General features: G+C 51.1%; 1 protein-coding gene across 1 annotated transcript in view; it reads left to right on the top strand.

The window, feature by feature from the left end:
• Positions 1-27,795, top strand: part of LOC144246964 (uncharacterized) — a 418,663-nt gene that overhangs the window by 325,238 nt on the left and 65,630 nt on the right. The window contains exon 4 of the mRNA XM_077785995.1: positions 1,612-1,618. Coding sequence (XP_077642121.1) covers positions 1,612-1,618 — 7 coding nt within the window. The remainder of the gene's footprint in view (positions 1-1,611; positions 1,619-27,795) is intronic.

Here is a 27,795-nt window from a genome sequence, read left to right as displayed (position 1 = left end):
CCATTAATGCTTCAAGGTACTTCAGTTATCTGAAGGTACTTGGTGTTTCCCTTTTGCTACAGACTCTGTGAGAGGTTTGTGCAATCATGGCCCCATTTATCTGCTTTAATGAGTCCCTTGAGAACTTTGTACTGACAGTCAGTGGAGCTCATGAATACTTTAAGATTCTTAACTTTTGTATGGTACTTTGGATTTTCCTTTCCACATTGAGAGATCTTTGTGCCATTTTTGTCCCTGAGGAAGAACCGTCCAGTGGTATCTCTGCAAAGGTTATTTTCTATTGATGCTTGGGACAGAAAATGCAAAGCGTGGAGCATCATCTGGATGAAGTGGAATGCTGAAAAAACAGTCCTTGAGATCAATGATCACAAGCGACCAGTCCCTCGGGATCATCGAGAGAGATGGAAGCCCAAGCTGCAGTGGCCCCATGTCCTCGATGACCTCGTTGATTTTCCTGAGATCATGAAGCAGTCTCCAAGACCCTGAAGTTTTCTTGCGAATGACAAACACTGGGGAATTCCATGGGCTGTCTGTTGGTTTGATGTGTCCCTTCTGCAGCTGTTCTTGGACCAACTTTTTCAATGCACTCAATTTTTTCCGCTCCAGGGGCCACTGATCCACCCAAACAGGATCATTTGTTTTCCATGTCAGTTTCAGAGTGGTGAGTGCCACAGTGACCCCTGTTAAAAATCCAATTCTAATTCCAGTCCCCATTGTGCCAAAAGGTTCCTTCCCCATACTGTGATGGGCTTTTGCACGATGAAAGGACGGATAACTGCTGTCTTTTTTCCCGGACCTGTGACAACAATTGCGTTTTCACTTTGCATGCGCAGGGAACTCCCCCCTATGCCTGTGAGAGAACCCAAAGGTGCAACCAAGTCCCATTCCCGAGGCCAAAAAATGTATGAAATAACTGTAACATCCGCTCCTGTGTCAAGCATCCCTGTAATAGCAATTGTCTTCTCGTTACAAGTCAACTGACAAGTAACAATGGGCCGATCTCGGCTCAAATGTTTCACCCAAGATGCATGCACGTCTGCTTGATCACCAGGAAAAGAGTCCCGTTTGTTGAACACCGGCATGGCTTGCCTTTCTGGATGAGATGGCAAAGCCATAGCTCGAGCAATCGGTGTGTTTTGTGGAATTGTCAGAGGTGGTCGCAAGGCTTTTGCCGTGACCATCAACTCCTCATTATGGTTTGCTGAAATCAAAGATGGATAAACAACAAGTCCAAGGATACTGCTCCTGTCCCTGGCCATTATTAAAAAATCCTGCCTTTTCCAAGAAGTCCCTGTGACACCTGTAGGTATCACTGCATGGCTATTGTCCAAAAGACACGTCAATTTGGAGGTTGCCAAGATGCATTGGAATCCGGGTGGTACCAAGTCTGGATTGCTGGGGATTTTGGAGATTGCTCTGCTGAGGGGTTCTGTTTGTTGCTCCCCGAGGATTGTCCCTGCTGGTTCTGTGTCACTGCCAGGATTTGTGTCTGAGCGCGCTGGCGTTGATTCGCGCTCTTTTTTCCATTTCCCGGAATAGGAAGAAGTTTCCCATCCATATCTGTCTGTGAGTGACACTCACTTGTGAGATGTTTCCCTCTCCTGCACCGAGGGCAGAGGTCTGGTGGCTTGTTGGGCTTTGCATGTTGTGGGCAGTTCCTTTTAATATGTCCTTGTGCCCCACACCCAAAGCACCGTCTTTCTGCATTAGGGTTGCCCTTTGTATAATTTGCAAGAGCTTCCCTAACACGTTTTTCAATTCAATCCCCCAAGTGTTCCTCCATGATGGAAGCAACATGTTGTGGTGTCCCCACCTTGCTGCAAGCCTCGATCATGTCTGCCAAAGTGGCCTGGTGCGGCATCACGCTGATGATCCGTCTGCACTCCGGATTGGCATTGGAGAACACGAGGCTTTTGACCAGGTGTGGTTTCGCTCCCTCCTCGCTCACCTGCCGCTCCACCGCCTGAGAAAGACGATCCACAAATGAAGAAAACGGCTCTGAAGGACCCTGTTTGATCGTGGTGTAGATGTTGTCCTGGACCCCTGTTGGAGCAATCTGAAGAATTGCCCTCCGTGCTGCCTCTTTGATGTCGCTGAGCACGTGATGCGGGAGCCTCACCGCCTGTTGAGTTGGATCGTCCTCAGGAGGATCACCAGCAAGCTGCACCATGGTGAGGTTCGCATTCAGCCCACCCTGGTATCTGGCTCTCAGCTCCTCCAGGGATCTCCTCCACGCCTTCTGCCACACGAGAGCTTGGGTGTCTGTAAGAACTGATGTTGCAAGATATTTAAGATCATACGGTGTTAAGTCATACATTCCAAAAATACTTTTAAACATTTGCTTGAAATATGGTGATGACAACCCATTGTCCCGAATGGCCTTAGCTAAATCTTTGATTGCTCCACGGTCCAGGCGTTCCCATCTCGGGTTTTGGCCCTGAGCATCATAGTTCACCGGCATCATTATAATTCCCGAGCCCTGCAATAAACCTTTCTCTTTCTCCAACTCTGCTCGAATGTCCTGCCAGTCCACTTTTGCGCTCTGCAAAGCTGTAAATTCAGTGGGTACTTGCCTGTAGAGTGGAGTCATCTACTGTGGCTGCAGTTCTGGTGCAGCAGCACTCACGGATACCAACGGCGTCTGCAGCATCTGCGAAGATGAAGGCTGGAAGTCTCTGGAGAAAAGTGAAGCGTCTGCTGTGGAGGAGAACACACGACTGCCCTGCATTATTTGGAAAATTTTTGGAAGATGAACCAACAGTTCTGGCTGTGACTCCAAGGCTGTGCTTCAATATTGTAAAAGAAATTCAACAACCCCCTTTGATATGAAAATTGACTCTCCCTGCCCCGAAAGTTTGGCAGACCTTGATTTTGGAACTGTCCAAGCTGGAACACCCTCTGAAGCAGTGATGCATAGAGTTTCATCCCGTTGCTGCACCTCAGCAGAAATGTCCTGAGTCCCGCACTGTTCAGGTGTCAGTGGAGGTTCCAGCTGCCGTGCAGATGTGACCTTTTTCACCCTGGAGTTTTTCTTATAAGAAACTGGAAAAAAGTCCTGCAATGTCACAGTCCCACCACTGGGTGGCGCAGTGCCTTGACCGGACAAGTTCTGTGCCGCCTGTTGCAATGTTGTGGTTCCGCCGCTAGATGGCGCTGCCGCCTGACCAGCTGAGGTCGGAACCGCACTCTGCTCTTCAATCTGCACTTCGATAAACATTTGAGCATCTCTTCTGTCAACTGATTTACATTTGCAAATCCCGCACTAATTCCTGATAAACCTTTGAGCATTTCTCCTAATAACTGATTCACGTTTGCGATCCCTGTAGTCGGTGAAACTGACTCTCGTTGCAATAACTGTTCTAATTTGGCCATGTCTGAAGCTGACAGGGATTGGCCGTGGACTTGGGCTGTCTGTTGCCATGGGAACTGTGATGGAACCGCGCCCTGAGGAATGTTTACATCCTGGCCACGCCCCATCCCTGCCTGCGCCATCATGGGGGTGTGGATGCCCCTGCTCCGACCCTGGCTATGCTTTGGCCTCGCTCCGCCCCACACTGCCTCTGAATCAGAGCCACTGCCATCCCCCCCAAGGCTGACGTATCCACCCTCCTGTTCCCATTCCAGCCTCGATGTCTCCGTCTCACTTTGCCCGTCTCCTGGCTCCATGCCAGCACCCACAGCCCGCGCACGCCGGCTCCGCCCCGTCTGTGCCCGTCCCGGGCATTCGAAATGTGAGAAATCCCCTTCACCCGTGGCTGTCGGGTTTTGCTCGACCTTCACACACGTGCCCGCCTCCTGAGCTGCAGCGAGGAACGCCTCCCGCTGTCCCTCTGCCACTTCCTCAGCAGCCCTGGTTGCCGCGGTCAGGGAGCCAAGTTCCCGCACCCTTTGGGCGGCCGCTTCTGCGGCCTCACGGATTCTCGACATTGAACGTGTCACCGGGCGCTCCGAGCGTACCACCGCCGCACTCACACTCCCCGCTTTCGCCCCGATCCGTCCCGCCCCCGCCACTCTCCCCGGCCTCACTTTCTGCGCGGGCTGTTTTGAACTCCCAGCCTGCGCAGATGTGGAGGCGCTTTCCTCTCCCTCCTCCCCCTGCTCTGCACTCACGTTCGCATCCTCTCCCACTGGGGCTGCAGCTGCTGCCGCCCCTCCGTGGGTTTGGACTCGGGCAATGCCTTCCCCCCACTGAGGGTCGCGGCTGTGCCTGGCTCGCGTGCCTCCGTCTGGGGAATTTCTGCGTCGGAGGAGCTTAGGGACTCTTGGGAAACTGAGGAACAGTGAGAGCCCGGGGACACGGGACGCGATGGGGTATCATCTCCCTGATTTTCCACAGGAAGCAATCCTGCCTGTCCTGTGCCTGTGTTGAGAGGGGCTGTCCCAAGCTGCTGGCCGGACTGTCCCCCGTTCTGTTTGTCACCAGGAGCCGTAGCTGCCTGGCTTGAGCTGCCACGTTGTGAGAGTGACTCTAAAACTGTTCTTGCTGAAGATAAAAGTTTTGCGGCAAGCTTATTATTTCTTATAGCCTGATAATATAATTGCTTATTAATTTCCTGCCAAAAATTTGGCTCAAACGATAAATCTGGATCTGAGTGTGGGAAGTTACACCTCACCCACAATAATAAATCTTTCACCTCTTTTTGTGCAATCTCCACCGGATGGGCAGAGATGATGCCCTGGAAGGCAGATACAATTTCTTTTTCCTCTTGGGAGAATTCCCTTCCCATGTTCTTAATTTTGACCGTTCTCACCAAAAGCTGAGTCGGCCCGAGGTCAGTCCGGAGATGGCACTGATCACCGTCCAGCAGGTCACAGGTGAGAGATCCCAGGCGCGCTTCTGGGTTGTCTCCTCCCTGAAAGTCCCCGAGACGAGTTGTTTCAGTGAAGGTCAGGTTCTAATCTCGAGCTGTCTGCTCCCTCTCTTCTTGGAATTTGCTGCGAGTGTGTGTGCTCTGCTCTTCTCTTTTTTTTCTTCTCCGCTGATGCAGGTTGGAGGTTGTTTGATGTTTCTTTTCAGTCTTCTTGCTGATGCCCGCAAAGGGACGCCAGATGTGAGAACCCCGGGTTTGGTTTGGGGTCTCGTGTGGTGGTAAAGCTTCTCCTCCAACCCGTGCGTCCAAAGAAAAACTCCGCAGCCTCTTGTTATTTGGTCTCAAGAGGATTTATTGCTAGTTATCTAACAGATTAGGTTCTTGGGCTGCGGCCCTTTGATCAGCGGCCTGGGTAGAGACGCACACATTCCTGACACCCTGACTGTCCAGTGTCTTCTTCTCTCTACCAGCCCAGGGCTGCTGCTATCTTTTATGAGATATATTATGTATTACATGTTTACAGTTATTCCCCGATACCTACTACATATATTACCAAGTGCTTTTCTACTCTAAACCAACCTGTGAGTGCCAACATCACCAAGAACATGGAGGCAAGGAAGAAGAAGGAGGAAGAACAGGATCATCCCACTTTCCTCCATCTTAGAACTTCTGACCCCCATGTACAATAGAAACCCCCCCCCGTACATGTGCTAAAACCCCCCTGTACAATACTAAAAAAAATTCCCCTCTACTTTGTAACTACTTTTACTATTCTATCTAACCCTTTGTGACTGCTTGTTCCACCTTCAAATTTGGTAATTCATTCCATGGTTCAAACACAAAATCACAGCTGTTTCCAGCTGTCTGCCAGGGTCAAAAATGCTTCTGACCAAGGCCTGGAACCTCTAAAAATATCTGAGGGACATTTTGAGTTCCCACAACCTGGGAGCCTTTGGCAGTCCCTGCCCTCAGTGGGGCCCAGTGATGCTCCAAGGCACTTTGAGTTTTGCTCCTGACTCCTTGAGCAGCTTCTTCAGCCTTCTCTCAGTGCCTGAGGGTCCTGGACTCCGTCCCAAAACCACAGTGGGGATCATCAAAATACAGAAAGCCCTCACGGGTGCTTTGTCTTTATTCAATTGTCTGCAAGCCTCCAGGGCTTGTGCAGCTGACTGGAGTCAGTCTGGAGTTCTGTTAAGGAGGAAGATTTCCACATGCACCTCATGACCTTTTATTCTTCAATCAAATGAGTGGGGTTTTTTATTTCCCAGTTTGGAGAAGAGCAGATAGAAGCATTCCCCAGGTGATCCTGACACTGAATTTCTCCAGAGGAGGTCTGGGCATGTACCAGAATGAGCCCCCTGAGGACTGACCCTGTTTGGACAAGCTGCTCCTCACCCCAAGCCTCACCATGTCTGACATCGCCCACCTGGCACTGACATCCCTGTCCCCTGCAGCAGAACCTTGTCCCTGGGCTCTGCAGCTCCATGTCCCAGCCCATTGCACCGTGTCCCACCTGCTCTCCTCAGGGCTCTGCCTGCACACAGGCCCAGGAGAAGTTTTCCTCTTGGGAAAGAAAGAATGGAAAAGCCTGAGCAGGTTTCCTGAACAACAAACCCCACTCAGGAACCACCTGCTCAGTACAGGCTGCATGGAATGGTTTCACCTTTCTACAAGGGACAGTGTGACCAGAAATGATCTCTGGAAGCAGAATTCTCTGAGTCTCCCAGCTGAATTCTCTGTCCCTGTCCTTTCCCTAGATCCATGTTGCAGATGGAAGCTGCTGGTGCCATCCTCACCTTTAACCTCTCTTTGGAATGCAAACAGATGTTCCCAGGTGCGTTAAACAGGATTTGCTCAATGTTTCTATAAATCTTTTGTGCCACTCATGGAATGAAGGGGCCATTTTGGCACTGAGGGGGTGACGTGGAAGCAAGGAGTCAATTGTGACCCTGGGGTCCCATGGAACCAAGGGGCCACAGTGACACAGCAGGGCCACGTGGATCCAGTGGTCCATTGTGACACTGTGGATCCAAGGAAACCATGGAGACACCCCCAGAACCTCATGGAACCAAGGAGTCCATGGTGACCCAGCAGGGCTGCATGAAGCCAATGGTCCATGGTGACACTGCCCATCCAATGAGGCCATTTGGACACTGCAGAAGCTCATGGAGTGAGGTGGCCATTGTGACACTGAAGAACTTCATGACACCAAATATCCATGGGGACACAGCAGGGCATCATGGAACCCAGGAACCGTTGTTGGCAGTGCAGAAACTCATGGAACCAGGGGCCGTGGTGGCACTGCAACACAAACACAGCTGCTGCACCTTGTCCCCTGCCCTGCACAGCTCCTTGGGAGGCACGGCAGGAGCAGCACCCTGGGAGCCTCGGGAATGCCCCTCTGGGATCCATGGCACACACTCCTTGGGGATGGAATTCCAGTTCCCAGCCAGGAAAAGATGATCCTGCCCTTGAAGGCAAAGCTCTTGTGGAAGAGTCAAAAGCCAAGTGGAGCAAGATCTTAGAGTGACATTTCACTGCCAGCCTTCATAACTTCACCCATGGTGGTTGTAGTTCATGGATTGGGAATGAAATCAGGGCAGGGTCTTTGGAGGGAGCTGCCCTGGGTCAAGGGAGACACTGAGAGATAAACAGAGCAGGCAAAGGAAGGCAGGAGAGAAAGGAGGACACAAACACAATCAACTGAGAAGGTGGCACTCTGAAAAGCAAAACAGAACTGACTGAAAATTAATGGGACAGGAAGCAATAATTCTGAATGTTTTATTTACTTTCAAAATATATCCCATACACCCAGCTGCACACAATCGTGATCCCACACCCTTTAAATTTGGATCCCACTTCTCCCAATTTCCCTCCTACCCCATCTCACACTGGAGGCTGTGGAATTGGTTCTTTTGTCATGGGTTAGAGTTTTTTGAGGTGGAAATAAGCCATTTTGAGGTGGGGTAAGATTTGGGTGTTTTCAGTGAAACTGAGTCATTTTGAGGTGACAGATCAATCCATCTTGACTTTGGGAGGGCAAAGATGTGGAGAACACAGCCTGAAATCCCCCAAGAACCCACAAATCCTTCAGAATATGTCCCCAGACTATAAATTTCATCTCAAATACCTGTTAAAGGGTTGGACTTTGAATCTCTGAATAATTACTTTCTTTTCAGTCCTATTTCAGGTGTTTTAATTGATAAAGACATATCTGAAGAATGTTAAGGCCAAACCAAAAAGATGACCAGTCAGGTGTCTTCCCAACATGGATCACAGGGAATGTGGGTCACCAGGCCTTTGCACAGCATGGGTCTTCCCATGGGGGATAAGGCTGGAGCAGGGCACAAAGATCTTCATGCAGTTTGGGGACTCTCAGGGCTTCCTTTACTAGTGTCTCCATTGGTGTTTGGTCAAGTGAGAGCTCTGGGTGAAGCTCTTCCCACACTGGGGACACTCGTAGGGCCTCTCCCCAGTGTGGATGCGCCGGTGCTTGACAAGGGAGGAGTTGTACTTGAAGCCCTTCCCACAGTCGGGGCAGCGGAAGGGCCTCTCATCCATGTGAATCCGCTGATGGCAGAGGAGATTAGATCTGGTCTTAAACTTCTTCTGACACTCAGGACACTCATAGGGCCTCTTGTCAGTGTGGATCATTTGGTGGATGATCAGGTTGGACCTCTGGCTGAAGCCCTTCTCACATTGCTCACACTTGTATGGCCTTTCCCAGTGTGGATCCTCTGGTGGCGGATCAAGTTGGATCTTGTGCTGCAGCTCATCCCACATTCCTTACACTCATAGGGCTTCTCCCTGATGTGGATGTGCCGGTGGGTGATGAGGGTGGAGTTGCGCTTGAATCCCTTCCCACAGTCCGGGCAGTGGAAGGGCCTCTCATCCGTGTGAATCCGCTGGTGCAGGAGGAGAGTGGAGCTGGTGTGAAACCTCTTCTGACACTCAGGACACTCATAGGGCCTCTCCCCAGTGTGGATGCATTGGTGGGTGACAAGGGCAGAGCTGCAGCTGAATCCCTTCCCACACTCCCCACACTCGTAGGCCCATTCCCCAGTGTGGATCATCTGGTGGCAGATCAGGCTGTTGCTCTTCCTGAAGCTCTTCCCACACTCCAAGCACCTGTAGGGCTTCTCCCCATCAGGAAGCTTCTCAGGCACCACCAGCTCCGAGCTCTGGCTGAAGCTCTGCCCACCTTCCTGGCCCAGAGTGGGTCTTTCCTCCTCAGAGCATCCTGGGCTGGGTTTGCAGCCCCTCCTCCTGTGGCATCTCTGGGGATTTTCCTCACTGTTGTATTCCTGCACCATGGAGCTGCTCAAAATGGCCTCTTCCATGAGGTTCTGCTGCAGGGATTTATCCTCCCTGGTCTTTATCTTCTTCTCCTTGTCTGGGGGAGGAAGAACAGGGAGAGGATGAGATTTGCCTCCGTGCCGCAGGGAAGGGCAAGAAGATCCCCCCAGTGCGTCCCCGGCAGGAGGGCACTGGCAGCGGGGCTGTCCTGCAGCTGGGAGCCAGGCTGGGCTGGGAGATGGAGCAGGAGAGAGGGGGAAAGGGGCACTGACTTCCTCCTCACCTGCCTCGGTGTCCCAGGGCATCTTCCTCTTCCTTGCAGCCTCCTCCTCCATCTGGCGAATTTTTGGGGATGGGAAATCCTGTTTTGGGAGGAAAAAAGTTATGAGCACAGTGAGTTTGTTACTGGTTGGAAGGCAAACCAGGGGGAGAGTCTAAGCCAGAATGACAATTGAATAAGAAAATTAAGATCAAGGCAATGATGCAGGAACACTGTCTTAATCTGACAGAGTCAGGATATAACCTGACACCCCGTTGCTCAGGGTGGTGGTAGCAGGCTGATGAAATGGTGGCTGCAGTCCAGCTGGAGTGATGAATGTGATTCTGTCAAAGCAGTGATCCTCTAGAAGGGTCTGGTCTTCCTCTGAAGGTCCAGTGGTGGTTATGGAGCTCTTCTCCTCTGGGAATGCAGTAGGTAAGGTGGTTGTGGTGTTGCAAATGGTGAGATTATATCCAGGCAGGAATGCTTGGTTCCTCCCCCTGGGCAGAGCATCCCACAATGGGATGATGTAATTTTATCAGTCCTGCAGTGACACTCAATGGCCCATTAAGAGAAGATGGCCCCTGCAGGGCGTTATCAGGGCTGAGCCATGGAAGAGATAAAGAACACTGCCCCACCTGTTGATAACAGTTTTTGGAGATGGGGACTGAAAACACTTTTGGTTACATCTGACATTGAAACCTGAAACAGTGAGGCAATCCCTGCTCGGGGTGGGGGGTGAACAGCACCCCCCTTACCCAAACTGGCTCAGGTGTAAAACCCCCACCCTGGGAAGGCCACGCACACAGGGGACAATGTCACACTTGCCCTGCCCCAGGGGAGATCTCTGTCCCTGTCACTCCCTTGCTCTCTCCCCTTTTCTCTTTCTTTGCATCTCTCTCTACCTCACATTTACTGTTCAATAAAATCCACTTTGGATTTGGTCTTGTGAGCACCTTAATTGGGGCAGAGGCATCTCTCTAACAATTTTATTATCCAGATTGCAACATTATTTTACACAGTGAGTTCAGGGCTCTGTTGTCTGACCCCAAGTGCCTTTGACAACAGCATGTTTCTCTCCTCTGAGGAGTTTGTGGCTCTTTCTGGAGGAACTCTTGGAAGCTTGGATGCAGCTTCCTCTGAGTGACTTTTGGGAGAGCTTACGAGGAAAATGGCTCTTGTGGGTGGCCAGTGTAAAGAAAATATTTTGTTTTCCTTCTTTGAAAATTCTGTTAAAATCACTGGAGGAAAGGGACCAAATGATACCAGCAAGACTGACAAGGATCATTCACCTCAAAGTGAGGAACACAAGGCTACTTAAATCCTACAAGAAGCCCAGCTCAAGTAGGTAAATTCCCAAATAACTCCTGAATTCACGGGCTTTGGGGGGAGAAGCATTATTTTCTTGGTCCCTGTCTGAAGAGAGCCTGACAGAGGAATGGTTGAACGACAAGGGACATGATACTGTAAAGTTAATCCAAATAGGGAGGGCTACGTGACTGCTGCAAAGTTCGCATGGCCCTGAAGAATAGATGATGTGCAGAAAGCAGGATATTGAAATTGCTTAGTATGTAGAAGTAGATAGAGAAGAACAAAGGGGGTACTAAGCTGTTCTAACTGCAAGGCCAGCCGGACAGGCATGTATCGATCATAACGATACTTTTAAGATAATAGTACAAGTCACATAGCAACCAATCATGAGCTTGGCTTTTGCAATATGTATGAGCTAATTAACGAACATATATAAACTATGTAATCTGTTACAATAAACTGAGACTTGATGATCATGATATCATGAGTCTTGTCTCCCGCGGCATTTTCCTCTAACAACTGGCGCCCGAAAGCAGGGACCTGATCCGAGCCTAAGGCGAGAGAGGTGCTGCGTTGGAGTGCGGGTCCTGCAGCTGGAAGGACGGCGAAAATAAAGAGAAGAGGCGAAACGCTCTTCTCCGCGCCCTGAGTGACCGTAGAAGCGGGCTCAGCCGATACGTGCTGCCGAAGCCTGAAGGAGCCAGCAACGGTACCGACGTAACCATGGAAAGGCAAGCAGCATATGATTTATTTAGTGCTTCTCTTAGAAAAAGGCAGATTAGGGGGATTGACTTAGATAAGGATCTCCCTTCGCTATTGCATCATGCTGAATCTTAAGGCTTTTTCGTTAACCCCCATAGTGTTCATGAACTTTCCGAATGGAGGAAATATGGGGATAAGTTGGTGGAGTTAGTGTTAGATGAGGATAAAACGGGTAAGAAGATGGGTAAGCTTTGGCGGGTAGTTCATAGTGAATTGCTAATGTGTCAGGCAGAAAAGAAGGCGGTGGAAGGGATACGGACAGCCCGGGAAAAAAATAAGGAATATGAACCCTCGCTTTCTTCTAGTGAGCCTAACCCTCCGGTCCTTACAAATTTCCCTGTCCCCATCTCTGCTCCTGAAATGCCTGCACCGCCCACAGATACTAGTGGCATTGAGGTGCTGCCATCAGCTCCCCCTCTACCCCCACCGTCGCGTCCCCCTCCGGCAATTCAAAACGTTACCGTAGCACCCTCCTCGCGGCATCCGCCGTCTCCCGGCCAGGCGCCTGTCCCTAGGGCAGATTCTGACCTCGTGGAGGCCATGGCTAAGGGAAGACGTGAGTTATGGGCTGCTATTGCACAGGAGGGCATGCAGACGGGGGACGCTGAGCTCTTCACGGCAGCACAGGAAACCCTTGCGTTTCCGGTGATATTTTCGCCGAATGGCGACAGGGGGTACACTGCGCAGGTCCAGAGCATGGACTGGAAACTGTTGACACAGCTGCGCGCCACTGTGGGGAGCTATGGCATCGCCAGTGAGCCTGCCAGGCAAATGCTTGATTTTATTTTTAATGCTCACACTTTATTGCCTTCCGATGTTAGGGGAATGGCCAAATTGATCTTCACGCCGCATCAACGCTTACTTTTTGAGGCACGCTGGAGAGAGGAAGCGGAGAGAAGTGCCAATTTACCAAGGGCTCAGGGGGATCCTTTGGCAGGGCTTACTGTAGCCGAGCTCATGGGACAGGGTAATCATGTACGCTTAGAACAACAGGCAGCACTAGGACCTGACAAATTAAGAGAAGCAACAGTGGTGGCAAGAAGAGCCATAGACAAAGTCAAGACCCCGGGTGGAATTCCAATGTATATGGGGATTAAACAAGGCAGGGAGGAGCCTCTTGGCACATTCGTAGATAAAATAATGGAGGCGTTGTCCAAAGCAGGGGTGGCTGATCATATGCAGGATGCCCTACTTAAGCAGTGCATACTCCAGAATAGCAATCCCACAACTAGAAATTTGATTACTTCTATCCCTGGGGATTGGACTGTCCAAGCATTGTTAGAAAAGGCTGCTTCAGTACCAGTTGGAACTCAGGCACTATTGGTTAATGCTTTGCAAGAGATAGGACAGGGATTACGAGAACAGGCAAGCTCTCAAAATCAGGTTTTAGCTTCTCAAAATCAGGTTTTAGCAGCCCTTGCTCCCCTTCAGGCTACGGCTGGGCGCCCCCATTCTAATACTACCGGGGGAGCACGTGTAAAATGCTACCGCTGTGGAAACTTAGGTCACACTCGAAGAGAATGCGGAGCAACAGGAGTCTGGTGTGGCAGATGCCAATCAAACACCCACAACTCTAACGCATGCAAAAGGAAGCAGGGAAACTTCAGGAGCAGCGCGATCAGCGGCCGCGCCGGGACACAAATAGCAGCTGCAGAAATGAAGCCACTCAGCAATTCCAGCCTGCCACCTGCGGGAGCCTCGGCCTGGACTTGGCAGCCGCAGTAGACACTGATCTCCTAACTTCAAGACCACATAAAATTCCAACTGGAATCCATGGCCCCTTGCGAATACACGGACAAGCTATGGGAGGACTCATTATTGGCCGCTCTTCAGCCTCTATTTTAGGCCTCTTTGTGGAACCAGGGATCATCGATGCCGACTGCTGCGGCGAAATCATGATCATTGCTCATACGCCATATCCCCCCATGACAGTACCAAAAGGTCAAAGGATTGCTCAGTTAATCCCACTGCCACAAATGACCAAAGGATTGGAACCTATATCCCAAGTCCCCAGGACTCCAGAGGGATTTGGCTCAACAGGAGGTCTCGCATTGCTTACCTTGGATCTCAACACCCGCCCCAGGAAATCCTGTCGCTTGATCCATCAGGGACACAGCATTGTGCTTAAAGGACTTCTGGATACGGGCGCAGATACCAGCATTATTGACCCAGGTCATTGGCCTGCGTCTTGGCCCACCCAGCCCACAGCAACCACGGTGAGCGGCATCGGCGGAATGACACTCGCAAGCCGCACCCCAGTGCTGACTGTTGAAATTGAAGGGAGACAGGCGTCTGCAGCGCTCTCTATAACAACCTTACCACCCGCTGTTCAATGCTTGATTGGCCGTGATGTTCTGGCCCAGCTGGGCCTCGTCCTTACCAACGATCATTCTTTTCAGTGACGGCCATTGCTTGGATCTTCCCGCTACCACTTACATGGACTACTAACGAGCCTGTGGTAGTTAAGCAATGGCCTTTGAAACGGGAAAGTCTGGAGCAGGCACATTTGTTGGTTGATGAACAATACAAGCAGGGACATCTTAGACCATCCACAAGCCCTTGGAACACTCCGATCTTTGTTATCAAGAAAAAGTCGGGCAATTACCGGCTCTTGCATGATCTCAGAGCAGTAAATGATCAGATGGAACCTATGAGAGCACTGCAACCTGGGATGCCGAATCCTGCTATGTTACCACAAGAATGGCCCATCTTAGTTATAGATTTGAAAGACTGCTTCTTTACTATTGCTCTGCACCCTGCAGATACTAAAAGGTTTGCCTTTACTCTCCCTGCCCTCAATCATGGCGAGCCAGCCAGGAGATTTGAATGGACGGTTTTGCCACAAGGAATGCGTAATTCGCCTACAATTTGTCAGCTATATGTGGATGCAGCACTTCAGCCACTGCGACAACGCATGACCGATACCATCATCTATCACTACATGGATGATATTCTGTTCGCACAAGCAACCCCCTTTTTAGACTCTCAAATCCATGATATCCTGCATACCTTAGAGAAGTCTTCTCTCGTCATTGCAGCCAACAAAATTCAATTTTCTGCTCCATGGAAATACTTGGGATGGACGATCACTCAACAGCGAGTTACACCACAGAAGCTATCTATCCAGTCATCAGTCAACACCTTGCATGAAGCGCAAAGGCTTTTGGGCGACCTACAATGGCTCAAGCCAGTTACTGGAATTCCTAATATCCTTTTAGACAAACTGCGCCCACTCCTCAAAGGAACCGATCCCTGCACTCCAGTTCGCCTGACGTCAGATCAACGTCGTGCTTTACACGACATTACACACTGCATCTCTACTGGTTTTGTGAGACGTCTTGATCCTGATCTTCCTTTACATTTGACCATTTGGAACACTGAGGACCACCTATTAGGGGCTGTCACCCAGCATGAAAAGAAAACGGGTGAGACAGTGGTGCTAGAATGGATCTCACCCCCATTACAGCAAAAAAGAACAGTAACCTCCAAGGTCGACAGCCTGGCAACACTTATCAAGAAGGGACGTACTCGTATTTTAGAGATAAGTGGTTCAGAACCAGTAAAAATCAATATACCCATGGAAAAACCCACTTTGGACTGGTACCTTCTAAACTCTGCACCCCTTGCCGAAGCATTGCTTTCATCTGCAGCTACTGTTAGTACAGGACCCCTTACACCCAAACAATTACAATGGGTAGGAAAATGGACATGGATACAGAAACCCCTCAGAAAGGAGAAGCCTATCTCAAATGCCATTACAGCTTTCACAGACGCAGGCCGCAAATCACGCAGAGCGGCTGTGGTCTGGAAGACAGAACAACAATGGCATTACCAGATACTGGAAGCAACATTTCAGGACAACTTACAGACATTGGAGTTAAGGGCAGTTATTTGGGCAGTGTCTCACTTGTTGGGGCCGCTGAACGTTGTTTCTGACTCACTCTATGTCGTAGGAGTGGCATCAAGGATTGAAGATGCCGCCATCAAGGAGGTCCAAAATCAGCGTCTTTACGAGCTCTTTCTTCAATTAAAGCGCGCCTTAAGGAACAGAAGGGAGGCATATTCTATCATACATGTCCGCAGCCACAAATGGAATGAAGGACTGGGAGCAGGCAATGCCAGAGCCGACAAATTAGTGTCAGTGTCAATTGCTCATCATGTAGTACTTCCAACGCAAACAATGGCCCGAGAGAACCATGCTATCTTTCATCAGAATGCCAAAGGCCTATCACAGGAGTTCCGTATTCTACTACAAGAAGCTAGAGCTATTGTTAAGGCTTGCCCCATATGTAGCCATCACAACAGAGGAGTGGGCCTGGGAATAGGAGTAAATCCGCGAGGCCTGCAAGCTAATGAACTTTGGCAGATGGATGTCACCCATGTACCTAGTTTTGGTCATTTGAAGTACGTCCATGTGACTATTGATACTTACAGCCATTACATATGGGCTACTGCTCAGACAGGAGAACGGGCCCTTCATGTGGAGCGACATCTCAGCAGCTGTATCGCAGTCATGGGAGTGCCTCAGAAGATCAAGACTGATAATGGCCCTGCTTATTGCAGTAAACGTGTTGCCCGCTTTATGCAAACATGGAACATCACACACGTTACAGGGATTGCAAACTCCCCTACTGGACAGGCAATAGTAGAGAGAGCCAATGGAACTCTTAAACAATATCTGGAAAAATACATTGATACAGTCAGCGTGCAGGATAGGTTATTGAAATGCCTGTTTGTGCTTAATCACTTATGTATTTTTGGAGATGGGGGGTTACCCGCAGCAATTACTCACTTTGCCTCTAAAGCCCCTACCCCTCCGCAAATGGTAGTCAGGTATAGAGATCCAAAAACAGGGATTTGGCAAGGTCCAGCCAAAGTATTATACTGGGGCAGGGGCTATCTCTGTGTTTCTACACCAACAGGTACTGTGTGGGTCCCAGCTAAGTGAGTGCGGCCCACCAATGACCAGCCCGGAGCAGAGAAGGAGGCAGCGCCTACAGAGGACGATCTCCAGGATCCTGTATGAATTAGAAGAAGAGTTTCAGATTAAATTCCTGTTTGACTCGGAGAGAGAAGTTGAAGACTGCCTCTTGCCTCAGTTAGCTAGAGATTTTGACCACTTTTGTCCGCTTGCTTGCTTGACTTGCAATAGTTATGACCACCAATCTTGGGTAAAAATATATTGTGGAGGGTGCTCTCATCGTTGGTGGATTCATCAGCACCACCTTACCTCTGCATTCTGGTGTCTTACCTGTCAGCGCCAGTGGAGCTTTGACTCACCACAGCGCGCTTTAACACGATTAACAGGTCAGCCTATCAGGGAGAGCCTGAGATTAATAGAAAATAGAGAAGACCTGGAATTAAGAAGGCTAGCTTGGAGGGTACAGCACTTAGTAGAGAAAATTCTAGGTGTTAAAAGGACAGGGATTATAGATTCCTGTTGTCAGAATGGTATTGGCATCCCCATTCAGTGGCAAGTTGACCCAGACGAATGGGACACGCAGTGTAGGAGGTTTCGTCGTCGCAGCCGTGCTGCTAAGTGTGCAGGCATACGTCCCACCTCAACCTAAAACAAATGTATGGGTCACAATGGCAAATCTAACAGGGCAAGAGTCCATCTGTCTTGCTTTATCTTCCCCAGGCAATCCGTTCTCCACCTGCCTAGTCGGTCTACCATTGGATACATGGCCATGTCCTACACGTGTTCCAACTTGCGATAATTTAAATTTGAATACTACTGTAGATAATTGGGACAGGTGGGTGCCCTACTTACCGATCGCCCCGGCAGAACCCCAGGAGCTAGAGCTACTGGGGGCAGTTGGCATGGATTGCTGTTTGTACTTTAACTGGACAAGCAAGCAACAGAGAATCAATGAGTCTGCAATTGTCGTTAATTCCACTTTGCCAATTTACAGAAACAGTAGTATCTGGTGTCAGTACACGGCCAAAAAGGTTTCAAAGTCAACAAATAATCCGCTTTCTTTGCCCCGAGGAATATTCTTTATTTGTGGTGACAGAGCTTGGGCTGGCATACCTTCCAGAATAAAGGGAGGCCCTTGTTCGTTAGGAAGATTGTCATTGCTGACACCCAACACATCAATGATATTAGACATGGCTCGGCGTTATCATGGCAGCAGTTTGCGACGCAGTGTACATAACTTTGCCAGTAACTGTCAAGATAATGTTAGATTTTGGTCCCCTGAGGCGATTATTGCTGCCTCTTTCCTAGCGCCTGGTGTTGCCTCAGCAGGAGCATTAGCTCAACTCAACAAGCTGGGGTGCTGGCTAGCTAAACAGACAAATGCTACATCAAAGGCCTTAAGTGACATGCTTTTGGATGTAGACTCAGTAAGACATGCCACACTGCAGAATAGGGCGGCTATAGATTTCCTATTGCTAGCCCAAGGTCATGGTTGTGAGGAATTTGAAGGAATGTGCTGTATGAACTTATCTGATCACTCTACATCTATCCATAAGCAAATACGAAAATTGACCGAGCTAACTCAACAGTTGAAGGTGGAAGACGGATTGGGCTTGGAAGGCTGGCTGAAAGGATTGGGGATTGGACCATGGTTGAGGGACATCATCAAATATGGCATAATAGTTCTAAGCATAATTGTGATACTTTTGCTTGTCTTGCCCTGTGTGTTTACTTGCTTACAAGGCTTGATGCAGCAGCTTTTGCAGAAAATGTTGAATGCACACCTTCTTGTCCAAAAGGAAAACGGGGGAGATAAAGAGAGCCTGACAGAGGAATGGTTGAACGACAAGGGACATGATACTGTAAAGTTAATCCAAATAGGGAGGGCTACGTGACTGCTGCAAAGTTCGCATGGCCCTGAAGAATAGATGATGTGCAGAAAGCAGGATATTGAAATTGCTTAGTATGTAGAAGTAGATAGAGAAGAACAAAGGGGGTACTAAGCTGTTCTAACTGCAAGGCCAGCCGGACAGGCATGTATCGATCATAACGATACTTTTAAGATAATAGTACAAGTCACATAGCAACCAATCATGAGCTTGGCTTTTGCAATATGTATGAGCTAATTAACGAACATATATAAACTATGTAATCTGTTACAATAAACTGAGACTTGATGATCATGATATCATGAGTCTTGTCTCCCGCGGCATTTTCCTCTAACACCTGTCACCTTTGTGATAGCTACACAGACCTTTCCCTTCCTTTTAATAATCTGTATTGGGCCAAATTTCCATGTTTTTTTTTTTGTTTGTTTGTTTGTTTGTTTTTTATTTTTTTTTTGGAACCTGCCAGCATCTGAGCTGGAGCTGTACTGGAACTGATGAAATTTGGAATTGCCAGAGAATTGCTTCTGTTGTTTGTCTATTCATGTTTGGGATTTATTTGTGTTTCCATCAGAAATGACTTGTGGGAAGAGCAAATCTTCCTCAAGGCATTTTATGTAGGGTTAACTTTGATTTCTGCTGAGTTTGTTTTGTCCAGTGTCCAGGAGATGCTCAAGGGGTCTCTGGTTTTGGTTTGGCCCCAATTTACTTCTGATTTGTCTTTATCACTTAAAAACACCTGAAAAATGACTAAAAAGAGTATTGACCGGAGATGTCAGAAGTCCCACCATTTAAGAGGTATTTGAGGTGGACTTTACTGTTTGGGAACATATTCTGGAGGATTTGTGGGTTCTTGGGGGATATCTGGTAGTATTCTCCATATCTTTGCACTCCAAAACCCAATGTGGATTTGTCTGTCACCTCAAAGTGACTCAGTCACACCTCAAAATGGCTGGTTCCCACCTCAGTCCCATGCCAAAATTGCTCAATTCTTCAGCCTCCAGGATGAGATGGGGTTGGAAGGTGATCGGGAGAAGTGAGATCCAAATTTGAGTGTGTGGGGTCAGGATTGTGTGGGGCTGGGTGGGTGTGATTTATTTTGATAATAAGTAAAACTATCAGAATTATTGATTTCTGTCCCATTCATTTTCTGTCAGTTCTGATTTGATTTTCAGAGTGCCGCCTTCTCAGCTGATTTTATTTGTGACCTCCTGTCCCAGACTGAAAAGCAAGATGTGTTCTTTTTGCCATCTGTATGGCAGTTGTCCTGTGTTAAGTGGGCAGTTTTTCCTTATCTCTTCCACAATCAATCCTCCCTCAGGACAGACATTTGCTGATAATGGGCTATTGAATGTCACAGCATGAATGATAAGAAATGTGGAGAGTTTTGTGGATGAATGGCTTCGTGAGAAAGGACATGACTACGTGCAGTTAGTGAAGCAGTAGCTGAAAATTGCACAGTGCAGCAATAGCAGATGTAGCAATAATATCTTATGTCCTTGGGTAAGCTGGTTCCCAACAGTAGAATAGTCAGCAAAAAGATAAATGTAAGGGAAAACAAAGCAAGCTCAGAAAGCTCCAAAGGCGGGGTTGACCTGTTTTTAATACACCAATGATGAGCCTAAGTTTTGCAATATGCATGAGCTTCATTATAACGGGTATAACTGTACATGTGTGCTTGGAATAAACTGAGACTTGTTGACATTATAGAATGGACTAGTCTCACATCATTATTTACACAGGGAACGCATAAGAAAGGGGCAGGGTGAATGGGGGGAAGAAGGGAAAATTACAAACCCCCAAACTCCTCCTCGTCCTCATCCAAAATTTACTCGTCGTCGTCCTCCTCCTCCTCCTCCTCCTCATCCTCGTCCTCCTTGTCCTCCTTGTCATCCTAGTCCTCCCCCTCCTCCTCCACCTCCTTGTCCTGCTCATCCTTATCCTCCTCCTCCTCAATTTCCCCCTACACATCCTCATTCGCATCCTCTTTATCCTCCTATTCCTCCTCCTCCTCCTCGTCTTCCTCGTCCTCCTCCTCCTTGTCCTCCTTGTCCTCCTTGTCCTCCTTCTCCTACTCATCCTTGTCCTTTTCCTCATCCTTGTCCTCCTCCTCATCCTCCTCCTCCTTATCCTCCGCATCCTTATCCTCCTCATCCTTCTCATTGTCCTCCTCATCCTCATTCTCCTCCTTCTCCTCCTCCTCATCTTCCTCCTATTCCTCCTCCTCGTCCTCCCCATCCTGCTCATCCTCATCCTCCTCGTCCTTCTCCTCCTGGTCCTCCTCATCCTTGTCCTCCTCCTCTTGATTCTCCTCCTTGTCCTCCACCTCCTCCTGTTCATCTCCTTTCTCCTCCTCCTCCTCTTACTCGTCCGCCTCCCCCTCTTCCTCATCCCCCTCCTCCTCCTCCTCATCCTCGTCCTCGTCCTCGTCCTCCTCCTCCTCGTCCTCCTCCTCCTCCTCGTCCACCTCCTCCTCGTCCTCCTCCTCCTCGTCCTCGTCGTCCTCCTCCTCCTCCTCTTCATCCTCCTCCTCCTCATCCTCCTGCTCCTCGTCCTCTTCCTCCTCCTACTCCTCGTCCTCCTCCTCCTCGTCCTCCTCCTCCTCATCCTCCTCCTCCTCGACCGTCTCCTTGTCCTCCTCCTCGTCCTAATTCTCGTCCTCATCCTCGTCCTCGTCCTCGTCCTCCTCCTTCTCGTCCTCGTACTTCTCCTTGTCCTCCTCCTCCTCCTCCTCCTCCTCGTCCTTCTCCTCCTCATCCTGGTCCTCATCCTCATCCTCCTCCTCCTCCTCCTCCACCCCCTCCTCTTCCTCCTCCTCTTCCTCCTCCTCCTCCTAGTCAACTTCATCCACGTCCTCGTCCTCCTCCTCCTACTCCTCATCCTCCTCCTCCTCCTCGTCCTCCTCCTCCTCTTTGTCCTCCTCCTCGTCCTCCTCCTCCTCGTCCTCCTCCTCCTCGTCCTCCTCCTCTTCTTTGTCCTCCTCCTCGTCCTCGTCCTCCTCCTCCTCGTCCTCCTCCTCCTCATCTTCGTCCTCCTCCTGCTCCTCCTCTTCCTCCTCCTCCTGGTCCTCCTCCTCGTCCTCCTCCTCCTCGTCCTCCTCCTCCTCTTTGTCCTCCTCCTCCTCCTCCTCCTCCTCCGCGTCCTCCTCCTCCTCATCCTCGTCCTCCTCCTCCTCATCCTCCTCCCCCTCGTCCTCCTCCTCCTGCTCCTCGTCCTCATCCTCGTCCTCGTCCTCCTCCTCCTCGTCCTCCTCGTGCTCCTCGTCCTCCTCGTGCTCCTCGTCCTCCTCGTCCTCCTCCTTCTCGTCCTCCTCCTCCTCCTCGTCGTCCTCCTCTTCGTCCTCCTCCTCCTCTTTGTCCTCCTCCTCCTCCTCCTCCTCCTCCTCCTACTCCTCGTCCTCCTCCTCCTCGTCCTCGTCGTCCTCCTCCTCGTCCTCATCCTCCTCATCCTCCTCCTCGTCCTCCTCCTCCTCGTCCTCCTCCTCCTCTTTGTCCTCCTCCTCCTCGTCCTCCTCCTCCTCGTCCTCCTCCTCCTCGTCCTCCTCCTCTTCGTCTTCGTCCTCCTCCTCCACTTCCTCCTCCTCGTCGTCCTCCTCCTCATCCTCCTCCTCCTCGTCCTCCTCCTCCTCTTTGTCCTCCTCCTCCTCATCCTCCTCCTCCTCCTGCTCCTCATCCTCATCCTCGTCCTCGTCCTCCTCCTCCTCCTCCTCCTCATCCTCCTCGTCCTCCTCATCCTCCTCCTCGTCCTCCTCCTCCTCGTCCTCCTCCTCCTCGTCTTCGTCCTCCTTCTTCTCCTCGTCCTCCTCCTCCTCGTCCTCCTCCTCCTTATTCTCCTCCTCGTCCTCGTCGTCCTTTTCCTCCTCCTCGTCCTCCTCCTCCTCGTCCTCCACCTCCTCGTCCTCCTCCTCGTCCTCCTCCTCCTCGTCCTCCTCCTCCTCGTCCTCCTCCTCCTCCTCCTCCTCCTCCTCCTCCTCCTCGTCCTCCTCCTCTTCTTTGTCCTCCTCCTCCTCCTCGTCCTCCTCCTCTTCTTTGTCCTCCTCCTCCTCCTCCTCCTCCTCCTCCTCTTCCTCCTCCTCCTCCTCCTCCTCCTCGTCCTCCTCGTCCTCCTCATCTTCCTCCTCGTCCTCCTCCTCCTCATCCTCCTCCTCCTCCTCTTCCTCCTACTCCTCCTCGTCCTCCTCGTCCTCCTCGTCCTCCTCGTCCTCCTCCTCCTCTTTGTCCTCCTCCTCCTCGTCCTCCTCCTCCTCGTCCTCCTCCTCCTCGTCCTCGTCCTCCACCTCCTCGTCCTCCTCCTCTTCGTCTTCGTCCTCCTCCTCCACTTCCTCCTCCTCGTCGTCCTCCTCCTCATCCTCCTCCTCCTCGTCCTCCTCCTCCTCTTTGTCCTCCTCCTCCTCATCCTCCTCCTCCTCCTGCTCCTCATCCTCATCCTCGTCCTCGTCCTCCTCCTCCTCCTCCTCCTCATCCTCCTCGTCCTCCTCATCCTCCTCCTCATCCTCCTCCTCCTCGTCCTCCTCCTCCTCGTCTTCGTCCTCCTTCTTCTCCTCGTCCTCCTCCTCCTCGTCCTCCTCCTCCTCGTCCTCCTCCTCGTCCTCGTCGTCCTTTTCCTCCTCCTCGTCCTCCTCCTCCTCGTCCTCCACCTCCTCGTCCTCCTCCTCGTCCTCCTCCTCCTCGTCCTCCTCCTCCTCGTCCTCCTCCTCCTCCTCCTCCTCCTCCTCCTCCTCCTCGTCCTCCTCCTCTTCTTTGTCCTCCTCCTCCTCCTCGTCCTCCTCCTCTTCTTTGTCCTCCTCCTCCTCCTCCTCCTCCTCTTCCTCCTCCTCCTCCTCCTCCTCCTCGTCCTCCTCGTCCTCCTCCTCTTCTTTGTCCTCCTCCTCCTCCTCCTCCTCCTCCTCCTCTTCCTCCTCCTCCTCCTCCTCCTCCTCCTCGTCCTCCTCGTCCTCCTCATCTTCCTCCTCGTCCTCCTCCTCCTCATCCTCCTCCTCCTCCTCTTCCTCCTACTCCTCCTCGTCCTCCTCGTCCTCGTCGTCCTCCTCCTCCTCCTCCTCCTTCTCTTCCTCCTGCTGCTCCTCCTCCTCCTCCTCCTCCTCTGAGTGTGGTTCTCAGGATTCAATGACTCTAGGATTACAGGAACCTGGAACTCTGGGATTCCATGGCTCTGTGACGCCATGGATGGATTCAGGACTGTCTCCAAGGCCACAAGGGAACGTTGCTGCCAGCGGGAGGGGCTGCAGTGCAGGGGCACCAACAGCTGAGAGGAGACTGCAGCTGCTGCTGCTGCTGCTTCTGCTGCTGCTGCTGCTGCTGCTGCTGCTGCTGCTGCTGCTTGTGGGGGTGCTGCTGGCAGGGGCAGGGCCCTGGTGTGGCTGAGCGTTGCCATCTCAGCCTGTGAGCTCATGGGAGCTCAGGACAGGGCCAGGACTGACCCAGGTTGGCACTGCACTTGAGGACAGACACAGAGAATGGAAAGTGCCCACGGAGTGGTTTCGAGCAGGTCTGTGGGAAGGAGGAGGGAGGGAGGATGAATCCGCTGCCCAAGGCTGCCAAGGGAAGGCTTTGAGAGGGAAAGGAAGCCTTGACCTGACACTAAGTCCTTCAAGGGCTCAGTTGCCCACGCTGAGCAGGATTTCGTTGCGCAGAACTGACAGGGCCAGATCCAGGGATGGGGAGGACATCGAGGCGGGCTTCAGTTGAGCAAATTCTGCAGTGCTGACAAAGAGAGAGACTACAGCCAGGTGAGGGAGGCAGGTGGAAAAGGCTTTGTGCCGTCCCTGCTCAGAAGGGATCCTCAGCACAGCCCTGACAATCTGTACATAGGAGAAAACAATGAACACAAAACAACAAAATGATAAACTGCTAGTAACCACAAGAAGCTCAAGTTCCCTGAGGTGGGAATTGGAGCAGGAGAGCTTGAGGATCTGTGGGATATCACAGAAGAACTGGCCCAGGGCATTGCCATGGCCCAGGGGCAGGGAAAATGTATTGGCTGTGTGCATGAGAGCATTGAGAAAGGCACTGGGCCAGGCAGCTGCTGCCATGTGGGCACAAGCTCTGCTGCCCAGGAGGGTCCCGTAGTGCAGGGGTTTGCAGATGGACACGTAGCGGTCATAGCACATGATGGTCAGCAGGAAATATTCTGTTGCAGCACAGAAAAGAAAAAAAAAATTGTGCAGCACATCCTGTGTAGGAGATGTTCCTGGTGTCCCAGAGGGAATTGTGCATGGCTTTGGGGACATTGGTGCAGATGGAGCCCAGGTCGCTGAGGGCCAGGTTGAGCAGGAAGAAGAACATGGGCGTGTGCAGGTGGTGGCCGCAGGCTACGGCGCTGATGATGAGGCCGTTGCCCAGGAGGGCAGCCAGGGAGATGCCCAGGAAGAGGCAGAAGTGCAGGAGCTGCAGCTGCCGCGTGTCTGCCAGTGCCAGCAGGAGGAAGTGGCTGATGGAGCTGCTGTTGGACATTTGCTGTGGCTGCACATGGGCACCTGTTCATGGAGAAAGGACAGGGACAAGTCAGGAGAGGCTGCTTGGAGCCAATCCTGGGCCATTCCCTGCAGCCTGTCCTGCTGGGACTCACCCACCCTTGTTCCTGCTCTGGGAAATCCTTCACCCAGGTCCCTGCCTGAGCTCCAGTTGTGCTGGCTGAGTGTGCCAGAAGCAGACAGGCCTGGGCGTGGGGGCTCTCGAGGAGCCATCCCTGCCCCACTGCCCTGGGTTTGTGGCCATTTGGCAGAGAGACAAGGCTGGATATTCAGGATCTGTCAAGGGAATCACTCCTACTGCAGAAAGGGTTGGTACCATCTGCACTTACATATCTAAGAGAAATTGATGGCAGGGGTTGGATTTAGGAATTGATTTCCTACCCAGACACGATTCCTGTCTCTTTGAGGTCAGAAATCCCCAGCATTCCTGCTGCACTCAGAGTTTGTCACTGAGAGATGTGAGAGGCAAAGGATTCCCTGTGGCTGAGGGAAGCTGAGGGGCTGGATGGGCTTGTTCCCCCAGCACTGCTCTGCTCAGCCCCCTCTGCTTCCCTGAGCATCTCCCTGGGCCTGGACATCCCCTCCTGAGAGGTGCCTTGTCCCTGCCAGCGCTCACAGAGCCCATCCCACCCTGTGTGCCCTCGGCCCGGCCCTACAGAAACCTGCCTGTGTGCAGGGCCCTGGCTGGGGCAGGCTCTGTGTGCAGCTGGGCAAGGGCAGCTCAGGAGAGCCCTGCTGGGCCCTGCAGAGGTGATGCTGCTGCTGCCCAGGGCTGAGGAGGGGCTGAAGGCCCTTTGGGAGGCTCCCAGCAGAGACACTGACCAGCCAAAGTCACAGTTCTGGAGTCTCTGGACATGTTTGAACATTCCTTTGATGATCCTGTGTATCCCTTTCAACTCAGAATGTTCTGTCATTCTGGGATTTCAATTCCTGTTCTGCTTCTCTCAACCCCCTGTTGTCTATAATTGAAGGAGAAAAAAAGACCTTGCAACAGTATTAGAACAGTAAAGTAAAAACCAGACCTTTATTGGAAGCTTCCAGGTGTCCCAGTGGGGATGAGGCACACCCAGCCCCTGATTTCAACAATTTGTTAATGTTGATTTTTTAGGATATTTAACAGGAACATCCAATGGGATATTCAGTACCCAGTTACACACCCCTGGCTCAACCCACTGGAATAAGTCCAGGGCCTTCTTTGTCCCAGTTTTTCTTATCACTGCTCACATTGAAATCCCAAAATACTCTTCTTGTGGGTTCTTCCTCTGATAAAAAGATTAGATAGCACTTTAAAAATGTATTTAGACAGGTTATAGTTCTAAAATCTAAGATAAGGTAAGGAAACATACTAGAGTTAATTAAGGATGATAAATACATTAAATATATAATAGTAGTTAAAAAGAGTTATTTAAGAGTTTAATAGAGTTAGTTAAGGATTGTAATTTTAAAACTATGTAACAGTAATTTACAGAACTATGAATATATGAAAAATATATAAAAAGCAAAAATATTTCTATCACCATCACAACTTCATCATTTTTCTCCAAGCAGAAAATTGAAAACACTCTCAGGAAAGCTCCTGACCTTTACAGCAATCCCAGGCTTACCTTCTTTCGGAAGCATCCTCCGGAGCTGGTCTGGAGCTGGAGCAGCCCTGCCCCAGCCAGCCCCTCTCAGCAGCAGCACCTGCCCTGCTCAGGGTGGCTCCTTCCCCCCACAGCTCCTGGCCAGCGCTGGGAGCAGCTCCAGGGCCGGCTGAGAGCTGTCCCTGGCAGGCAGCAGAGTCCCTGGCCCAGCACAGCGCCCTGGGCTGCAGGACCCTGCTCTGCAGGACAGCCCTGGGCACCCCTGGCTGCTCTGCACAGGAGATGAGCAGAGAATGCACTCACAGGCTCTGTGGGCATTGGCATGTTCCAGCTTTAGGAGATCTCTGCAGGAGCTGCAGCTGCATTGTCCTGCAGCCAGAGGTTCCTGTGCCAAGGGCTGGCAGTGATTCTGCCCCAGGCACTTCTCAGCCCCTTCCCAGCCCTGACTGATTGAAGCTCTCTGTGCCTCTGTGCTGTGCCCGGGCTGGCTGCAGGCAGTGCCCCAGCCCTGCTGGGCTGGCAGAAGAGCTGCTCAGCAAGAGAAATGTGCTTTTGAAGCTCTGCTTGATTACCAGGATCACCCACTGTGCCAGGAGCCCGGCCCAGCTCAGCAGCACAGACACAGCACAAGGACTTTAATGACCCTCTGGGGCTTTGTGCTCAGCCCTGAACATCAGGCCCTGAGAGGGAGCTGCAGAAACCTCTCCAGAACTCCAAGTCAGAATCCAACTCCAAAGTTTCTTGGACTTTTAATGGGTCCCACTGAGGGACACGACTGAGAAAGTGTCCCCAGACCCCAGGCAGAGCAGAGAACTGGAGGCACTGATGCCAGGTGGGGACAAAGAGAAGCCAAGTCTTGGTGCCCTGGGGCACCGCAGGGTCTCTGCCACCAAGGGCTGTGAGGAGACACCTTGTCCTGAGGCCCTGCGGCCTCCTGGCACAGCCCCAGCCAGGCTGGGCACTGTCACCCTCTGGTCCTGCCCTCAGCATCCCCCCCATGCCCACATCCCAGTGGCCTCAAGGATCTGCTGGAAGGAGTCCCTGGGGAGCCTTGGTCAGGAATGGCCCTGGGGGCTCCTTCATGCTCCCAGGGACTGCAGGTTTTTCAAAGGACTTTGGCTTTTGCTTTTGCCTTGCAGTCTCTGAGAGCTTTGTGCAATCATGGCTTCCAATTATCTGCTGTAATTAGACCCTGGAGAGGCTTTGTCAGTAACAACACTCAGTGGGGCTCATTAATGCTTCAAGGTACTCAGTTCTTTTAAGGTACTTGGTGTTTCACTTTTGTTACAGACTTTGTGAGAAGTTTGTGGAATCATGGCCCCAATTATCTGCTTTAATGAGTCCTGTGAGAGCTTTGTACTGACACTCAGTGGGGTTCATTAATACTCTGAGATACTCAACTTTTGTGAGGGTCTTTGAATTCTTCTTCCAAAACTGAGAGGTTTTTGTGCCATTTTGAGTGTCTGAGAGGTTTTTGTGCCATCCTGGCCTCCA

Source organism: Lonchura striata, chromosome 11 (assembly GCF_046129695.1).
Source record: "Lonchura striata isolate bLonStr1 chromosome 11, bLonStr1.mat, whole genome shotgun sequence".
Classification (NCBI taxonomy): domain Eukaryota; kingdom Metazoa; phylum Chordata; class Aves; order Passeriformes; family Estrildidae; genus Lonchura; species Lonchura striata.
This window is presented reverse-complemented; position numbering and strand designations above follow the sequence as displayed.